We start from the raw sequence: 17,854 nt of genomic DNA, 5'->3' as shown, positions 1-17,854 counted from the left end.
AGAGATACCCAAAATAGAACACTTAAAACAATTCCAAGACCTTATCAACCAAGATGTCAAAATATGAATTACATTTCTACATTAAAAGCTGTTATTGATCACTTTGATGGTAATGATTACACATGTATAATAACCTTTCCTTGAGCACATACTAAGTGTATATTCTAGGAAAGATCCTAAGAATTAAGGTATTTATTGTCTTTATGAAGCGTACTATATTAGTCTGTTCTCACATTTCGGGTAATTGATAAAGAAAAGAGGTTTAATTGGCTCACGTTTCTACAGGCTGTACAGGAAGCATGATACTGACATCTGCTTAGCTTCTGGGGAGGCCTCAGGGAACTTAGAATCATGACAGAAAGCGAAGAGCCAGCACTTCACACGGCTGGAACAGGAGAAAGAGAGAGAGGGGGGAGGTGCTACATAGTTTTAAACAATCAGATCTCGGGAGAACTTACTCACTATCACAAGAAAAGCACCAAAGGGATGGTGCTAAACCATTCATGAGAAACTGACCGCATGATCCAATTACTTCCCACCAGGACCCACCTCCTTGATTGTGAGATTTGGGTGGGGACACAGATCCAAACCATATCATTCTGGCCCTAGCCCCCCACAAATCACACGTCCCTCTCACATTGCAAAATACAATCATGCCTTCCCAATACTCCCCCAAAATCTTAAGTCATTTCAGCATTAACTCAAAAGTCCAAAGTTCAAAGTCTTACCTGAAACAAGGCTAGCCCCTCCCACCAGTGAGCCTATAAAATAAAAAACAACTTACTTCCAAAATACAATGGGGGTATAGGCATTGGGTAATAAATTCTCTTCCAAAAGGGAGAAATCAGTCAAAAGAAAGGGGCTAGGCTCCATGCGAGTCTGAAATCCAGGAAGGTAGTCATTAAGTCTTAAACCTCCAAAATAATCTCCTTTGGCTCCATATCCCAAATCCATGACCCACTGATACAAGGCGTGGGTTCCCAAGGCCTTGGGCAGTTCCACCCCTGTGGATTTGCAGAGTTGAGCACCCATGGCTGCTTTCAAAGGCTGATGTTGAGCACCTTCTGCTTTTCCAGGCTGAGGGTACAAGCTGCCAGTGGATCTACCATTCTGGGGTCTGGAGGATGGTGACCCTCTTCTCATAGGTCTACTAGACAATGCCCCAGTGGTAACTCTGTGTGGGGGCTTTAACCCCAAGTTTCTCCTCCTTACTGCCCTAGTACAGGTTCCCCATGTGGGCTCTGCCCCTGGAGCAGGCTTCTGTCTGGGCATCCAAGCTTTTCCATACATCCTCAGAAATCTAGACAGAGGCTCTCAAGCCTCAACTCTTGCTCTCTGTGCACCCACAGGCATAACACCATGTGGAAGCTGCCAAGGCTTATGGCTTACATCTTCTGAAGCAGTGGCCTGAACTGAATCTGGGCCCCTTTGGGCCATGGCTGAAGCTGGAGCAACTGTGATGTGGGGAGCAGTGTCCCCAGGCTGCACAGCAGGGCAACAGGGCCCTGGGCCTGGCCCATGAAACAATTCTTCCCTCCTAGGCCTCCAGGCCTTGATGGGAGGGGCTGCCATGAAGATCTCTGAAATGCCTTTGAGGAGTTTTTCCCTATCATCTTGGCTATTAGCATTTGGTTTCTTTTTACTTATGCAAATTTCTGCAGCTTTCTTGAATTCTTCTCCTGAAAATGGACTTTTTCCTACCACATGGCCAGGCTGCAAATTTTCCAAGCTTTTATGCTCTGCTTCCTTTTTAAATGTGTTCCAGTTTTATGTTATTTCTTTGCCTACACATATTAGAATAGGTGGTTAAAAGCAACCAGGCCACATCTTAAATGCTCTGCTGCTGAGACATTTCTTCTGCCAGATATCCTAAATCATCATTGTCAAATTCAAAGTTCCACAGATCCCTAGGGTGGGGGTACAGTTCAGTCAAATTCTTTGCAAGGGCATAACAATAGTGGCCTTTGCTCCAGTTCCCAGTTAGTTCCTCATGTCTATCTGTGACCTCTTCAGCCTGGCCTTCACTGTCCACATCACTATAACCATTCAACCAGTCTCTAGGAAGTTCCAAACTTTCCTGCATTTTCCTATCTCTTTCTGATCCCTCCACACTCTTCCAACTCTGCCCCTTACCTAGTTCCAAAGTTGCTTCCACATTTTTAGGTATCTTTATAGCAATGCTGCAATCCTTGGTACCGATTTTCTTTATTCATTCTTGCAGAGCTATGAAGAAATACCTGAGACTGGGTAATTTATAAAGAAACAAGGTTTAATTGGGTCATGGTTCCACAGGCTGCATAGGAAGCATAATGCTGGCATCTGCTTGGCTTCTGTGAAGACCTCAGGAAACTTACAATCATGGTGGAAGGTGAAGGGCAGCCAGCACTTCACATGGCTGGAACAGGAGGAATAGGTAGAGGGGAGAGGTGCTACACACTTTTAAACAACCAGATCTTGCAATAACTCACTCATTCACTCTCACAAGAACAGTACCAAGGGGATAGTACTAAACCATTCATGAGAAACTGCTCCCATGATCCAGTCACCTCCCACCAGACCCCACCTTCTACATTGGGAATTATAGTTGAACATGAGATTTGGGTAGGGACGGATCCAAACCATATCACATACTATTAATTTAAAGAGATGTGGCTAGGATTTGTAGGGTGAGAATAGACTGAGATCTGGTGTTACAGCAAAGGAAGTGAGTAGGTCCTACTGATTGGTAATGTTAGATTGAGCCAGGGATATTGCCACTGTTTTAAACCTGTGTAATGGGAGTTTGTTTTACTACTTTCCCTAAACTGAAAACAACCTGTCTTAGTTGATTCAGGCTGCTATAACAAAATACTTTAGGTAATTTTTGAAAAACAAAAATTTATTGCTCAGTTCTGGAAGCTGGAAGTCACAAATTAAGACGACGGCAGATTTAGCGTCTAGTGAGAGCTTACTCTCTGCTTCAAAGATAGTACCTTACTGCTGTGTCCTCACATGGCAAAAGGGGATGGGAAGCTCCCTCAAGCCTCTTTTATAGGGATAGTAATCCCATTCATGAGAATGCAGCCTCATGACTTAATCCCTTCCCAAAGGCTCCACCCGTTAACACTCATAATTAGGTATTAACTTTCAACATAGGAATTTTGGAGGACACCAACATTCAGACCATAGCGCAATCCAAGTGTCTGTCACTGGTAGAATAAAAAATGAACAGGGGTGTGTGTGTATGTATGTGCCTGTGTGTGTGCGTATAATATACAGAGCCAGTGGTAAGAATGAATCTACTACAATTACCTGTAACAGTATGGATGAATCTCACAAACAAGATGCTAAGCAGAAGCCAAAAAGATCTAAAAGTATACACTAATGATTTCGTTTATATGAAGATCAAAAATGTAAAACTCATTTATGGTATAAGAAATCAGGCTAGTGATTCCTAGTGCCTACCACTCCTTTCCTCACTCTGCTAATTCCAAATACAGAGCTTGTTCTCATCACTGTAACCACCACCAGTACTCTTACTGTCACAGAGTGTCACAGAGTGTCCAGGGTCGTCTTCTTCAGGGCTTATAAGGTCCAGGGAAGTTACAAGGATGGCTGTCTACAAGGAAACATTGAATGGGAACTGGCTAAAGCCTCAGGCATGGATAAAAATTGAATGGGAACTGGCTAAAGCTTCACACATGGATAAAAATTGGATGGCAACTGGCTAAAGCCTCAGGCATGGATAGGCATCCTTACAGTAGGGAGGTCATCAGCAAGGGAGTGGCTACTGCCCAAGGGAAGCCCTCAGCATATAGCCCCAGGAAAGATTCTGACCATGTGCTTGCTCTTATGGTTTGTAGATGCTGAACCCACCCGCAAGGGGCTCCTGAGCATTCAAGAAATGCCCCTCACTAAAAATGCTTCTTCATTTTTAATCTGTTTGATTCCTTTCTGATCTGACTCTTCCAAGCTAGGCCCCACTGATTTCTCTCTTTCCTTCAATCCAGAGGAGCCTTTCTAGCCTGGAAGGTGGGTTTGGTTGGGTAGGATTGGAGGAGGAGCTTCTGCTGTCATTATTTTATTTAATCATTTCATCTGCTAGAAGACTTCTTGGTTTTCCCAAGTACCTTAAAAGACAGAAAAACTTATTTTTTCTCTTTTTCTGACCCATAATTGTCTTTCATTTGAAGCAATGAACACAAAATGGCTTAGGTACTTGTCGGGCAGATGGTAAATACACAATAAAGAAAGAAGCAAAAAAAAAAAATCAACTATTGGGAGAAACATAACTTTAGTAAACATCTTAAAATGTCATTCCATAAGACTTGGGTTGAATTAGGTAATAAAAGTATTATTAATATTATGAAAGTTTGAGGAGAAACGAGTTTATATGTGTGGTGGAGAAAATATTTGTTTTAGATTCATGGTATTTCAGGTGGTGGCAAGATATCCAGGTGTAGATTTCTCTGAGGCATTTAGAATTGTGCAACTGAAGGGATGGGTCAAGGCTGAATGTATAGATTTATTGGGATGGAAGGTAAAATTCAAACATCATTGTGGATGAAATAAACTATTTCTGTTAGAGAATACAGTTGACTTTATGAAGTGATTTATAGGGCATCTAGATTGTTTGATGTGATGTGCAATGACTTTTTTATTCACTGAGGTGTTTCTATAGTTTAAGCATAATTTATTTAGATGGTTGTACCATTATCTTTAATATTTTATTGTGCACTAGAAATATAAGTTCCACTGTCATATAAAATTAATATCTCTCACTTGAAAGTTAGAGAATTCTCTTCCTGTTGTTATTGATGGTGCTGGATCTCTGTGTTTCAATGATACTTACACTGGGCTTCCTTGTTATTTCTTTGACTTGTTGACGTATGAAAATTCAGTAAGCCATTTCATTGTATACACCAGGGATTGTTAAATAGTGGCTGGCTGCCAGTTTTTGTGTGGCCATGAATTGAGAATGGTTTTACATTTTTAAATGCTTTAAAAAAATCAAAGAAGGGTATTTTATGATACATGAAAACTATATAAAATTCACATTTCAGTGTCCATAAATAAAGTTTTTATTAAAATATAGCCACACACAAATTTGTTTCTGTGGCTGCTTTCATGCTGTAACAGTAGAGTTGGGTAGTTGCAACAGAGACCATATGACCCTCACAGCCTAAAATATTTATTCTCTAGCTTTTTACCGAAAAAGCCAATTGACCCCTGATATACACCAACTGTTGTATCATTAGAAAACTAGTGCCAGGTGTGGTGGCTCACACCTGTAATCCCAGCACTTTGGGAGGCTCAAGCTTGCCTAGCTTTGCTCAGGTGGGTGGATCACTTGAGCCCAGGAGTTTGAGGCCAGCCTGGGCAACATGGTGAAACCCTGTCTGTACAAAAAAAATACAAAAATTACCAGGAGACTTAGGTGGGAGGATCACTTGAACCTGGGAGGCAGTGTCCCCCAAAAATACATAAACCCACAGAAGTATTTCTCTTACACAGGCAGTAGTTATTTAAATAACATCTTTTCCTGCCTTATTTTTCTCCTTGATAGGTACCACTATTTATCACTGTTTTACATACTATACTTTTGCTTGTTTAAATAAACAGACACAGGTTAACTATTTCTTCCCTCTAGATTGTAACTTTAGTGAGGGCAGGGGTTTGTGTCTGTATTGCTTACTGTTGGATTCTCTAGCACCTAGGCATGTAGTAGACACACAATGTATATTTTATTTGAGTATTTACATAATATATATCTGTTGAATTGAGAAACGAACTGCTGAATTTGCTACATATTTTACTGTATCCAACTCTGAGGATGACTGGACAACAGAAACAAAGTATCCTTTGTTCATTTGCATAGCTTGCCTAGCTTTGCTCTAGAGATTGTAGGAGGTATCTCTGAATTTCAGCAATATCTAACAGCATTTTGATGCTGTTCCCTAGTGTATATAGCACTGAAGAACAGCATGTATAAATATACATGTTAGATACGTTCATTTAAAAAAGTATTTAATAATATACTTTTATAATGTATTTTATATAATTATGTTAATATATCATATATTATTTTATATTAATAATGTTAATTATACATAATGTTAATATAAATATACATATATCTATACCTCAAGCTTTTATATCAATTATTGTTTTTATACATTTGAAACAGTAGGCTTTGTGAAGTGAATGGCACATAGTAAATACCTAAAGGTTAAAATAATTGAAGAATTAAGCAAGCTCTTAGGTAATAGGTTATTTTATGAAGACAAAGGTATTGCTTAGTGGTTTCCCACTGCTTTTACAATGAAATCCAAATGGTTTTCCAGCCAGTAAAGCCTTGTGTGATTTGACTATTTGCCTTTGTCTCCCACCTTCTCCCTTGCTTGTTATGCTGAAATCAAACTGAACTTTTTTTTTTTTTTTTTTTGAGACAGAGTCTCGCTCCGTCTCCAAGGCTGGAGTGCACTGCAGTGGTGTGATCTTGGCTCACTGCAACCTTCACCTCCTAGGTTCAAGCAATTCTCCTGCCTCAGCCTCCTGAGTAGCTAGGATTACAGTCGCACACCACCACGCCCGGCTAATTTTTGTATTTTCAGTAGAGACGGGGTTTCGCCACGTTGGCCAGGCTGGTCTTGAACTCCTGACCTGAGGTGATCCTCCTGCCTTGGCCTCCCAAAGTGCTGGGATTACAGGCATGAGCCAACTCGCCCGGCCCAAACCGAACTTCTTTAAGTTACTCTATTACCTTAAGGTCCTTTATTTATAGTTAAACAAAATATAATGACTCCCCCATAGAACCTAAGCTCTATTAGGGCAGGGATCACAGATGCCTTATTCACCATTAACAACCCAATGTTTAGCAAAATAACTAAAATGTAATAAGCAGTAAGTAAATATTTTTTGAATGACTACATATGTGATTAAAAGAACACTGGAGTTGATGTCAGAAACCCTAGGTTAAAATCTTGGGAATGCATTCTGAATCTTGACCTAGGTACCAATTACACAACTGTGTTTGTCAAAAGTCATCGAGTTTTAATGTTGGCATTTTTTATGTAAATGTGTTGATAAGTTTTAAAAAACCCAATCCTAAGATCCTCCTATTTACTATGCGAACATGAGTAAGTCCATTTCTCTGAAATTTAGTTTTATCATTTATCAAGAAGTCTTTTTCTACCTATCTCAGAGTTGTTGCAAGCACTGATAAGATGACATAAAGTGAAATTGCCTTATCATAATAGACATACAACAAATACCAGTTGAATTTCTATTCTGTGAAGGATGTAGAAGCAGAAAGATGCACAGGTGAAACTCCCAGAGGCCAAATAGGATGAAACTTTCACTTACAGAAGAGCTCTTAGATAGCCAAAGAGAGTTGTGACTTTAAGAGACACCACAAGGAGGGAATTAACTCCAGGGAGCACCTGATCTCTAGAGTATGCCACAGGGCCCTTAGATCCTTTTACCCTTAAAAATTAGAAGGGCCTTGGGGTCTGGGGAAGAGCAAGAGCCTGGGACTGGTAAAGCCTTAAGGAGAGTAACCAGAGATTATAGTCATGGTGTATCCAAGCACCGTGGTAGACAGTGAAGTGATTGACCTGCCTAATCAACCATGAGAAAGCCATGTGGCTAAAAAGTAAAGTCAACATAGAAGTCCTCTACAAATTAAAATGTAGCCTGCAGTGTTTCAAAACTAATAAAGAGCTAGATAATATTGAATCTCAGAGGATTACTGGAAGAAGAATAACTACCAAGAATGGGAGTTTCCAGTCTATTGTCATGAGAAGGCTAAGAAAAGAGGGGCAAGTGCATTTAAGGAACATCAAAAATGGCAAAGGAACTCTTAGAGAACCTCCAGTTCTCTAAGAGTTCCAAATTTAAATCATTCCAAATTTAAAACATCAAAGCAACTGAAGCCAAATCATATTTTAATTTAAAACATTCAGCTCACAAAATATACCTTATGTCACTCTCTTCTCTGTCTGAAGTAGTAATAGTTACACTTAATGTATTGAACCATATTGACCAAACTAGAAAATAAACCTCAAGAACCAGATTGTACCAAAACATTTTGAGGGGAAAAATACCAAATCTTTGTTAGTATCCTCATAGGTCCTGCTTACTGTTATTAATAACTATTAAAATTGTTGTTTAATCCTCCTTCAAAGCCTGTGAAATTAGAGCTACTATTAATAACCCCATTATGGTTGAACAAACTAAGTCTTAAAGAGGCTAAATAACTTTCCCAAGATCAGATAGATGGTAATTGGCAGACCAGACCTCAAGCCCACATACGTATGATAGCAAAGCCCATGCTCTTACCTGTTGTTGGAACTCTTTGTTGGGATGTATATAACGTGTCATTATTTAAAAGGTCATGCTTGTACGTGTCTATTAAGATAAGTATATCAGGGCTGGGCACAGTGGCTGACTCCTGTAATCCCAGCACTTTGGGAGGCCAAGGCGGGCGAATCACGAGGTCAGGAGGTCGAGACCAGCCTGTCCAACATGGTGAAAACCCCGTCTCTACTAAAAATGCAAAAAAATAGCTGGGTGTAGAGATGGGTGCATATAATCCCAGCTACTCAGGAGGATGAGGCAGGAGAATCGCTTGAACCCAGGAGGCGGAGGTTGTAGTGAGTTGAGATTGCCCAGGTCACACAGTGAGACTCCATCTCAAAAAAAAAAAAAAAAAAAAAAAAGATAAGGATATGAAAACATCAAGTTATGCACCTTAAATATATACAATTAAGGAAGACTATAGTAAAAAAAATTCAGATTGAAAAATCAACAGGAGACAAACCTGATATGGTTCTCAAAAAAGATATACTTTCCAAAAGGTAGATAAAATATGATACAGATTCTATTATTGTCCCAAATTAAGGAAATTTTAGTGTCTAATAAGATAAGTAATATATAAAAGAACCTAACATTTTCCCTAGTATATTATAACATAGTAATTATTCAATCAACATTCAAACAACTGTATATTATACAGTGGTATTTTGTTTGGTGTTTTCTGAACTGAAATGATAGCAGCTCCCAGGACATTGATATAAAGTCAGTCTGGATCTCCATCTAAAACATAGTGTCCACTTTGCAATCTTCAGCCTGTATTTGGGGATGCATACTTCTGTATGTAGTTCTTTGACAGTTTTAGTGATGCTGGGGTCCTAATAATGTGGATATTAGCTTGCTCTACCTAAGTACTGTACTGAACACTGCATTTCTGCATTGTTAAGTTGTCATTTCTAAACTGTATGAACAGTATAAAGATCAATAAAGTCTTCACTTACAATTTTTAAAGCTGTGGTACTGGAAATCTGTTCAGTGCCAATATGACTTCCATGTACAAGAAATGCACACAGAGAAGAAATCCTGAAAACTGTAGATTGTTGACTCTTACTTGAATATATACTTGATATGGTTTGGCTGTGTCCCCACCCAAATCTCATCTTGAATTCCCATGTGTCATGGGAGGGACACAGTGGGAGGTAATTGAATCATGGAGGGCAGGTCTTTCTCGTGCTGTTCTTGTGATAGAGAGTAAGTCTCATGAGATCTGATGGTTTTATAACGGGGAGTTTCCCTACACAAGCTTTCTCTTTTTGCCTGCTGCCATCCATGTAAGACGTGACTTGCTCCTCCTTGCCTTCTGCCACAATTGTGAGGCTTCCCCAGTCACATGCAACCATAAGTCCGTTAAACCTCTTTTGTAAATTTCCCAGTCTCAGGTATGTCTTTATCAGCAACATGAGAAGAGACTAATACAATACTGAAAGAGAGTATCATGTATAACATTGTTACTGAATTGTAAACTCAAAAAAAAAAAAAAAAAAAAAGAATTTGTCTCTCTTGTTTGCCAATTTTTTCTCTAAGGCAGGGTTTTTTAACTTTGACACTATTGACATTTTGGACTGGTTAATTCTTTTTTGTAGGGGACTGTTCCATGCATTTGTAGGATGTTTAGCAGTTCCTGGCCCCAACCTACTAGATGTCAGCAGCACCCGTCTCCAGTTGTGACAAACAAAAATACCTCTAGACATTGATAAATGCCCCCTCGGGGGAAAATTGCCTCCATTTGAGAACCACTACTCTGAAGAATAAAATAGCATATGGCAAATAAAAGACACTCACCAAATATTTTTGGATTGACTGAAGACAGGAAAGAACAGTCTTCCACAAAATGTACCACTTGTGATATGCTTTGAATATCTAGGTATGACCTGGAAACGTTTCTATAACCTTAAGAGTTATGTATTTTATATACATTAGAAAATATAGAAAACGACAAACCCATGTTTTTGTGTAGTATTTTATAGGACAGCGCTAAAGTGGATACTGAAGTTAAAAAGTAACTTAATGGAAGGAAACATTAAGTAACTGTACACAACAGATACATTAAGCACAACTCATCAAATTGATTAAGGTGGTATGTGAATTACTGGAGTTTGAAGCACTCATTTATACTAGGGAAACTTAAGCACAAATGAACTTCCCCTAAGTCTGGTTTGTGTGCACCACTAGAATCCTCTTTGGGAATGATCTAGTGCCTTGCACAGGCTAGATACAGGTGTTGATGACAAATTGCTTACCCTTTGAGAATTAGTCTGATAGACACTATAAGATATTAACATCTGGATGAGGTAGCATTATGAGAGTTCAAAGGAAAAAGAAATTACTTTCTACTCAGGTAATGAGGGAAAGTATCACTATTGATATTGAAGGATGAATGGAATTTTTGTAGTAGATAATACGGAGGAAAAGAGTAGAGGCAAAGAATTGGACCAGTTCAAAACATATTTAAGGGATGAGTAGAGGCTGGTTTGGCTGGACTGTAGTATAGCTATTAAGGAAAGTGGAATCTGGTTGTAGAGGGCGTGTAATGCCAGGGTGGGTTAATCCATGGAACAAAGATTATTTGATTTTCTAATGTCTGGCTAAAAACTACTTTGTTGTTATTGTTGTTTTTAAGTGTATTGCCGTTATTTTAGAAGTAACGTTTAGTTTGGGATGGGGACCTGACTGAGAATCAAGATAAATAAATACTGCTGCTTAGAGAAGTATTAAAAACTAACACACACACACAGACACACACACACACACACACACACTAGCTGAAAGAAGAGACCAGAGACTAGAACAGCAGAGGATCAGAATGGAAAGATCATGACATCAGAAGAAGCAAGGAGGTAACCTGGGCCTGGGGGAGTTTGCGGTTTGAGGTGATATGGGTAGTAGGCCTTGAGCCTTTTATCGCTGTAAGAAAATTGTCTTATTTAAAATAAGATGCTGATCTTTGGAGGTTTATTACTGAAACGCTAGATGAGGTGGCTGACATGTAGTATTGATTTTTGCCTCCTTGGTTTTATCTTCCCCTGGAAGATAGCTGCCTCCAATGATGCTTGTTGTTTCCACCATGCTGACCTCTGGAGCGGCAATTCCTCTTTGAAAATCCTGGCCCAGGCCTGACAGCCCTTTCCTTTGTGGTTTCTCCTAACACAACTGAAATAGGCTTGATTCTTTTCTAAAAGACTTTATTAAATATTAAAGAATAAACAAGAAATAAAATACGAGAAGTCCTGCCAGATTTACCTAGCATCTCTGATATCACTGTCCCTGGTCAAGCCACTCTCATACCTCAAATCTCCTTTCCCTACTGCTGCCAGAAGTGTCTTCTTAAAATCCCAATTTAGCTATATCACTGCCCTGCTTAACTCTTTCATGGCTTCTCATTTGTACATGGATTACATTTTAGTATATTAACTTTCTTTTGGTATTTCCTGGTGTAAGGATGGTTTTATAGTTATGTTGACATAATGATTATTTCATTTATGTGATTTGAATGGGTTACAGTTAAAGTTGAGATGATACTTGGGAAGGGTGAGAACCTTCCTGTGAAAAGGTATGAGTTCTAACACTTCCCTAAAGGTTTCCCAGACTAGCTTTATCTGAAGGGTCAGGAGTCACTGGATTTCAAATTGTGCTTCCTATAGTGCTAGGTTTCTGATGAGGTATGTCCAGGTCACCTCCAGAAAAAAATCTCAATGGGTGAGACTACAACGCACCACACCAATTCTGCCTGAAGAGTTCCACCCTAACCCATTTTTTATATATTGGTGGTCCACATAAAATTTTTTGAGGGCTGTCTGCTGCTTTCAAAAAAGATGCGTTGATGAGAAGTCATTAGATGATTTCTAAAGTTCCTTTCAACTCCAAAATTATCTGAGAATCCAGCCCCCTTGACGTCTTTCTTGATTCACTTTATGCTAATTTTGTTCCATATGATTAATGCGTTGTTAGAAAATAACAGAATTTCAGAGCTGCAAGAAACTTTAGCAGTTATCTTGTCCAGTTTTCCAAAATGAGCGCCAAAGAACAAGACTCCTGAGAAATGCCCGTTGCTTACAGAAAGGACTATATAGCTAAATACTTTGAGACTGTACTTCTGTCCCATTGCTCAGTAGCATTTTAAAGGCTCTGAAAAGTCTTATAATAAAGAAACCTGATTAAATTAAGTCAGTATTTCCTACATTGGAAGCATGGGCTCTATTTCAACTTACTATGACCTTCTTTATCTGGGACTAGTTTCTGCCCTATTACCAGATCAGAGAGCCCTGTTTTTGAATAACACACTTTTTAACATACCATGTGTCATGCGCGTCCATGTGAAGAGACCACCAAACAGGCTTTGTGTGAGCAATAAAGCTTTTTAATCACCTGGGTGCAGGTGGGCTGAGTCGGAAAAGAGAGTCAGGGAAGGGAGATAAGGGTGGGGCCGTTTTATAGGATTTGGGTAGGTAAAGGAAAATTACAGTCAAAGGGGGGTTCTCTGGCGGGCAGGAGTGGGGGTCACAAGGTGCTCAGTGGGGGAGCTTTTTGAGCCAGGATGAGCCAGGAAAAGGACTTTCACAAGGTAATGTCATCACTTAAGGGCAGGAACAGGCCATTTTCACTTCTTTTGTGGTTGAATGTCATCAGTTAAGGCGGGGCAGGGCCTTTTCACTTCTTTTGTGATTCTTCAGTTACTTCAGGCCATCTGGGTGTATATGTGCAAGTCACAGGGGATGCAATGGCTTGGCTTGGGCTCAGAGGCCTGACACTGTGGAGAATAATTTGGGAAAACTCATATAGTTGAGCCTCCTCCTTTTGCAAAGAATTTATGATAGAAAATGATTGATCAGGTGTCACACAGTTGGTTATCAGGTCTCAGTCTAATATTTATTCCTCAATGGTCTCTGCTTAACTTCAAGTAGGTTATAGATTCCTTAATGGACTGATAGTTTATCTCTTATAGCTTTACCTTTCAGGTGCTTAGTTTCATATTGGGAACATGATAAGTGAATAATAAATGCATGATAGCTCTATGATTGAACCCTGTGAGAATATGAAGCATTATGATATGAATTGGTTTCTGTGTATGTATGAGGGGTTTTTTTTCCATCTTTTGGAAACAATTTCTGTTCCCCTGTGTATACCCTTTCTCTGTAATTGCAGTGTATGTTTTTTGTTTCTCCAAAATTTCTGTTGTCAGTAGTTTATGGTCATTGATTCATACTGTTTATTGGAAATAACTCTGTGGGCTGCTTTGCCTCAGGGCTAATTTGATTAGGGATGCTGTTGTTTTACACCATTTGGGAAAATGTTACGCTATAAAGGCTATTGAATTTGTCACAGAATGATATTGAAGGGAAGCCAGAGACAGGAGAGCTAGTAACTTGCTGGCCTGGTTATTAACTTTGGGCCTTTTGGGATTTTTGTCTGCCATTTGTGTTGATATTGCTGTTTTCTGAAGAGATAAGTGTGTGACCAATTTGGGGATTGTTACTTGGCACGGACAGAAACTAGTACCAGATAAAGAAGGTCATAGTTAGTTGATATAGAGCCCCTGCTTCCAGAATATTGTGCTTCTGTCCTCTGAGGTTAGATTATCTGTTTGTGAGGGAGAAAACATTTATGTAAGGGAGAAAGATTGGAATGTACTGAAATGAAATGCTCACATTGACCACATCAGCTGTACTGGAGCTTATCTGATGTAACCACTCAGCCTCTGTCAATCTGACTGTGTGTATGTGCTCTGTTTTGTACAGGGAATCGTCATCCAGGGACCTGCCAGAAACCACAAGAAAACATGGGGAGGGGTAAGTTTCTCTTCCCTTTTAAGTAATTTAGACTGTCTCTGTAGCTATTATAGTCAGGAAATTAAATTTCTAACTCATAGTATATTTGTGGACACCTAAATTGTATTTCTTGTTAGTGTTAAAAAGTTTTTGTCTGAAGCAGGGCTTTGCAGAGAAAGACCATCAACCACATATATATTATATATATATACTAATATATAGTGTGTATATATGTATTAGTGTATATATATAGATATATATACTATAATATATAGTGTATATATAGATATACTCTATATATAGATCTTCCCCAAACCCAGCTTCTTTACAACTTTTTTCTGTTTTCTGTTTTCATGCTAGTAACATAAAATAAAGAGTCTACTATGCAGCCAATGAAAGTAGTAAAAATAATCATCTGTGAGGCTGATCTGTAATTTTTTTTTTTTTTTTTAAAGCCCAGCATTACGAACCATTAGATGAATTCCTTTTGTTTATTTTTGCCTTCTCATAAGGCTGCTTATGGGCAGTGGACAACAGATAAATTTAAGTTCATTTCCTTGTTAATATTAAGCAGCCACAAGAGGGACTTCATAAATAATTCTAATTAATGTATATCATGGCAACCTAAAATAATCAAAAGGGTCAGAATCTAGTTTAAAGAGTTTATTCGAGTGCAAAGGTTGAGGATGGACTCATCTGGAAAGCACTGATTCCAAAGAATGGAAATCACTGTTTCCAATTGTAGAAGTTTGGGGATCACTTGAATAGACAAAGTTTAGGATATTTTAACAGAATTTTAACATCTTTCTATGTAAGGCTTACTGCATAGTTACAATGACCTGATTGATCCAGGTGGTCCTTTTCTTTCAGGAAAGGTATATTTAACATTCCACAATGAAGATGTGATTGTCATGGGGTCTCTGTTTGGGGCACCATCTGGTCTGAGTTAGGTACAGGATAATAAAGGAAGAGTAGCAAAGATCAGTGACTGAAAGGGGGAGGTCTGGCCTCTGGTCTTTGCTATTCATTTACAAAACAACAGCAATGAGGAAGAGTGTTAAACTATAACCTAAGAAGCAGAATTGCAAAATATGTTATGTGACTGAAACCACAGTCACATCTCTCCCAAGGCTTAAAGTGTTTTGGGGGGTTCCAACAGCTTTTAAATTTTATTAATTTTCACAATCATAAAATTAGAATGCTATGAAGGACCTCAGAGGAAGATTTGGTGTGTATAGTGAGAAGAATACTGGATACAAAAGACCTGAATTCAAGCTCCACCTCTACTACCTTGATCAAATCCTAGAAACTCCCTAAACTTGTTTGTTCATCCCTGACGTGGGATTAATACATTCTGCACTTCTAGCCTCAGAAAGTTGTGGTTGGCATAATGTGATAATACATGTAAAAGTGTTTTGAGAGTTCTAAAGTGTAATGGAATACAGCAGTGGTATCTGCCCATTACTGTCCTTACTGACTAACTATATCTTCATTGTTTTTTTAATGGGTAAAAATGAAGTTATTTGACCAGATGCTTCTGTAGGCAGCATGACTGGGACTTGAGTCATATAAGCAACTGAGAGTTCCTCCTTCTGTTGCATTTTGCTTGCCCCACCCTTGTATGGGCCCTGGTAGGAAGCTCCAAGGATTATGGATCAATCACGGAAAATATCTTCTTGAATCTTGCTGAATCAGCTTTTGTTCCTGTTTTCTCCAGAGCTTCCCTTGGAAATTGATTAGGCCTAGCTATTCTGGTTCTTTCCAAATCTTCACAAAAGATGGCAATCTCTGATGGTTTGGAATTTTTAAAACTAAATAAAATTTTTAAACACTATTCAGAATTCTGGGACTAATCTGTGCCACGGCCTGCCCGCAAATCAGCTGTCAGTGGAAGCTTCCAGAGTAGTGATACAGCTCCAATGGCTGGGGGAACTCCAGGGTCCTTAGTCTCACGCCGAGTTAGATAAAACGACACAGACACACGTGGAGTGGTTTTAAGTAGTGGAGAGTTTAATAGGCAACAAAGAAGGAAGAAGCTCCCGCCTACAGAGACAGAGGGAGAGGGGCTCCCAGCTGAGAGAGGAAACCTGGAGTGTGGTGGAAAACAGCCAGTTATATGAGGAGACTGGAGGAGGCAGTGTCTGATTTGCATAGGGCTCAGGGGAGTGGTTTGACCAGGTATGTCATTCACATAGCCTGTGAGAAAACTGGCCCTCCCACCCTAGCTTTTTAATGTGCAAATGTAGGGCGCTGTGATGTTCTACACACGTGGGGATATGTGGGGACGGCCATGTTGCCAGGAACATGTTGGGGCAAGGGGAAGAAGATGGTGGGAATGGCCATGTTTGTGTGGACCCAGTTTCCAATGGCCTGCATTTGCATATCAAAGCTTGCTGGCCCAACTCTTAAGAGCCTGGGCTTTCCTGCTAGACAAGAAACATTTCTGGAGCTGCTTTAAAAGAAAGAAAAACTTCCCAAGGACCCCTTTTCCTATCTATCTGCCTAAAATAATTTCTTAGTAACTCCTATAACATTAGCACATCATGTTTGGTCCTCACCCAATCCCAAAAGCTTCAAGTGGATTTGGAGAATGCTGTGGTTGTTGGATACTGCCATAGCCATATAGAGGAGAGAGCTGCACTGAGACAAGGAAACCCATTCTTTCTCATTTCCTCTATTCATTTTTAGACTGCTCATCAGGTCACTAGCAAAGGGACTATTAGGTTCTTAGTTTAGAAGGTGTCTCAGCAACTTTTTGTTCAAATGGTCAGGCAATTAGTATATAGTTGACCTTTGAACAATGTGGGGGCTAGGAATGCTGACTCTGTTGCTTAATCAAAAATTCATGTATAATTTTTGATGCCTCCAAAACTTAACTACTACTAGCCTACTGTTGACTGAAAGCCTTACCAATAACATAAACAATTAACACATACTTTATATGCTGTGTGTATTACATACAGTATTCTTATAATAAAATACACTAGAGAATAGAAAATATTAAGAAAATCATAAGGAAGAGAAAATGTATTTACTATTAAGTGGAAGTAGATCATCATAAAGGTCTTCATTTTTGTCATCTTCACATGGAATCAGTGGAGGAAGAAGAGGAATTGGTCTTAATGTCTTAGGAGTGGCAGAGACTGCAGAAAATTTGCGTATAAATTAGCCTGTGCAGTTCAAATATGTGTTGTTCAAGAGTCAACTGTAGTTCTTGCTAAAGAACAGGGCATGGTAATGTAATCTGCAAAGATAGGCATGTTTCCAAGCTGGTGATGAGATAAGGGAAGTGCTTCAAAGAATGCTGCTTTTACAAATACAGAAGCTTGTGATAGCATTTTCACTGTGTTGACCACTTTGAAAGCATTTGTAATATCCTGAATCTCAAAGAGACTATCCTTTACTCTCTAAGCTTTGCTTAGTTTGCCTGATTACATTTGTTAATTGCTGACACTGTTACTGGGGAGAAAAAGATGCTACTGTATGCTCATTTTTCTCTTTTCTGGCACTGTACAATGAAATTTTCCCTGCATTTGGCAAAGATTCTCACAAACGTAGCCCAATGTATCATGCAGAGGGACACAGAGGAAAAATATTGCAAAGATATGGCACTAGCCTCGTTACATAAATTAAGGATGCATGAAAACAAAAAACACGGTTGGATAACTGTACAGTTTAGGTGAGAAATTAAAACTGAGGTGAATTTCTTTTAGCATTCTTTGATACTAGATGAAGAA

The 17,854-nt window shown here is 39.1% G+C and overlaps 1 protein-coding gene across 5 annotated transcripts in view; it reads left to right on the top strand.

The window, feature by feature from the left end:
• The window catches only part of PRRG1 (proline rich and Gla domain 1), a 109,028-nt gene that overhangs the window by 46,571 nt on the left and 44,603 nt on the right, over nt 1–17,854 (top strand). For all 5 annotated transcript variants that reach the window (XM_025371958.1, XM_025371959.1, XM_025371960.1 and 2 more), the window contains one exon: nt 14,088–14,138. In XM_025371958.1, coding sequence (XP_025227743.1) covers nt 14,129–14,138 — 10 coding nt within the window. In that variant the 5' untranslated portion in view covers nt 14,088–14,128. The remainder of the gene's footprint in view (nt 1–14,087; nt 14,139–17,854) is intronic.

The sequence above is a fragment of the Theropithecus gelada genome, chromosome X, assembly GCF_003255815.1.
Source record: "Theropithecus gelada isolate Dixy chromosome X, Tgel_1.0, whole genome shotgun sequence".
NCBI classification, from domain to species: Eukaryota; Metazoa; Chordata; class Mammalia; order Primates; family Cercopithecidae; genus Theropithecus; species Theropithecus gelada.
The sequence above is the reverse complement of the archived record's forward strand: the minus strand, read 5'-3'. Positions and strand labels throughout refer to the sequence as shown.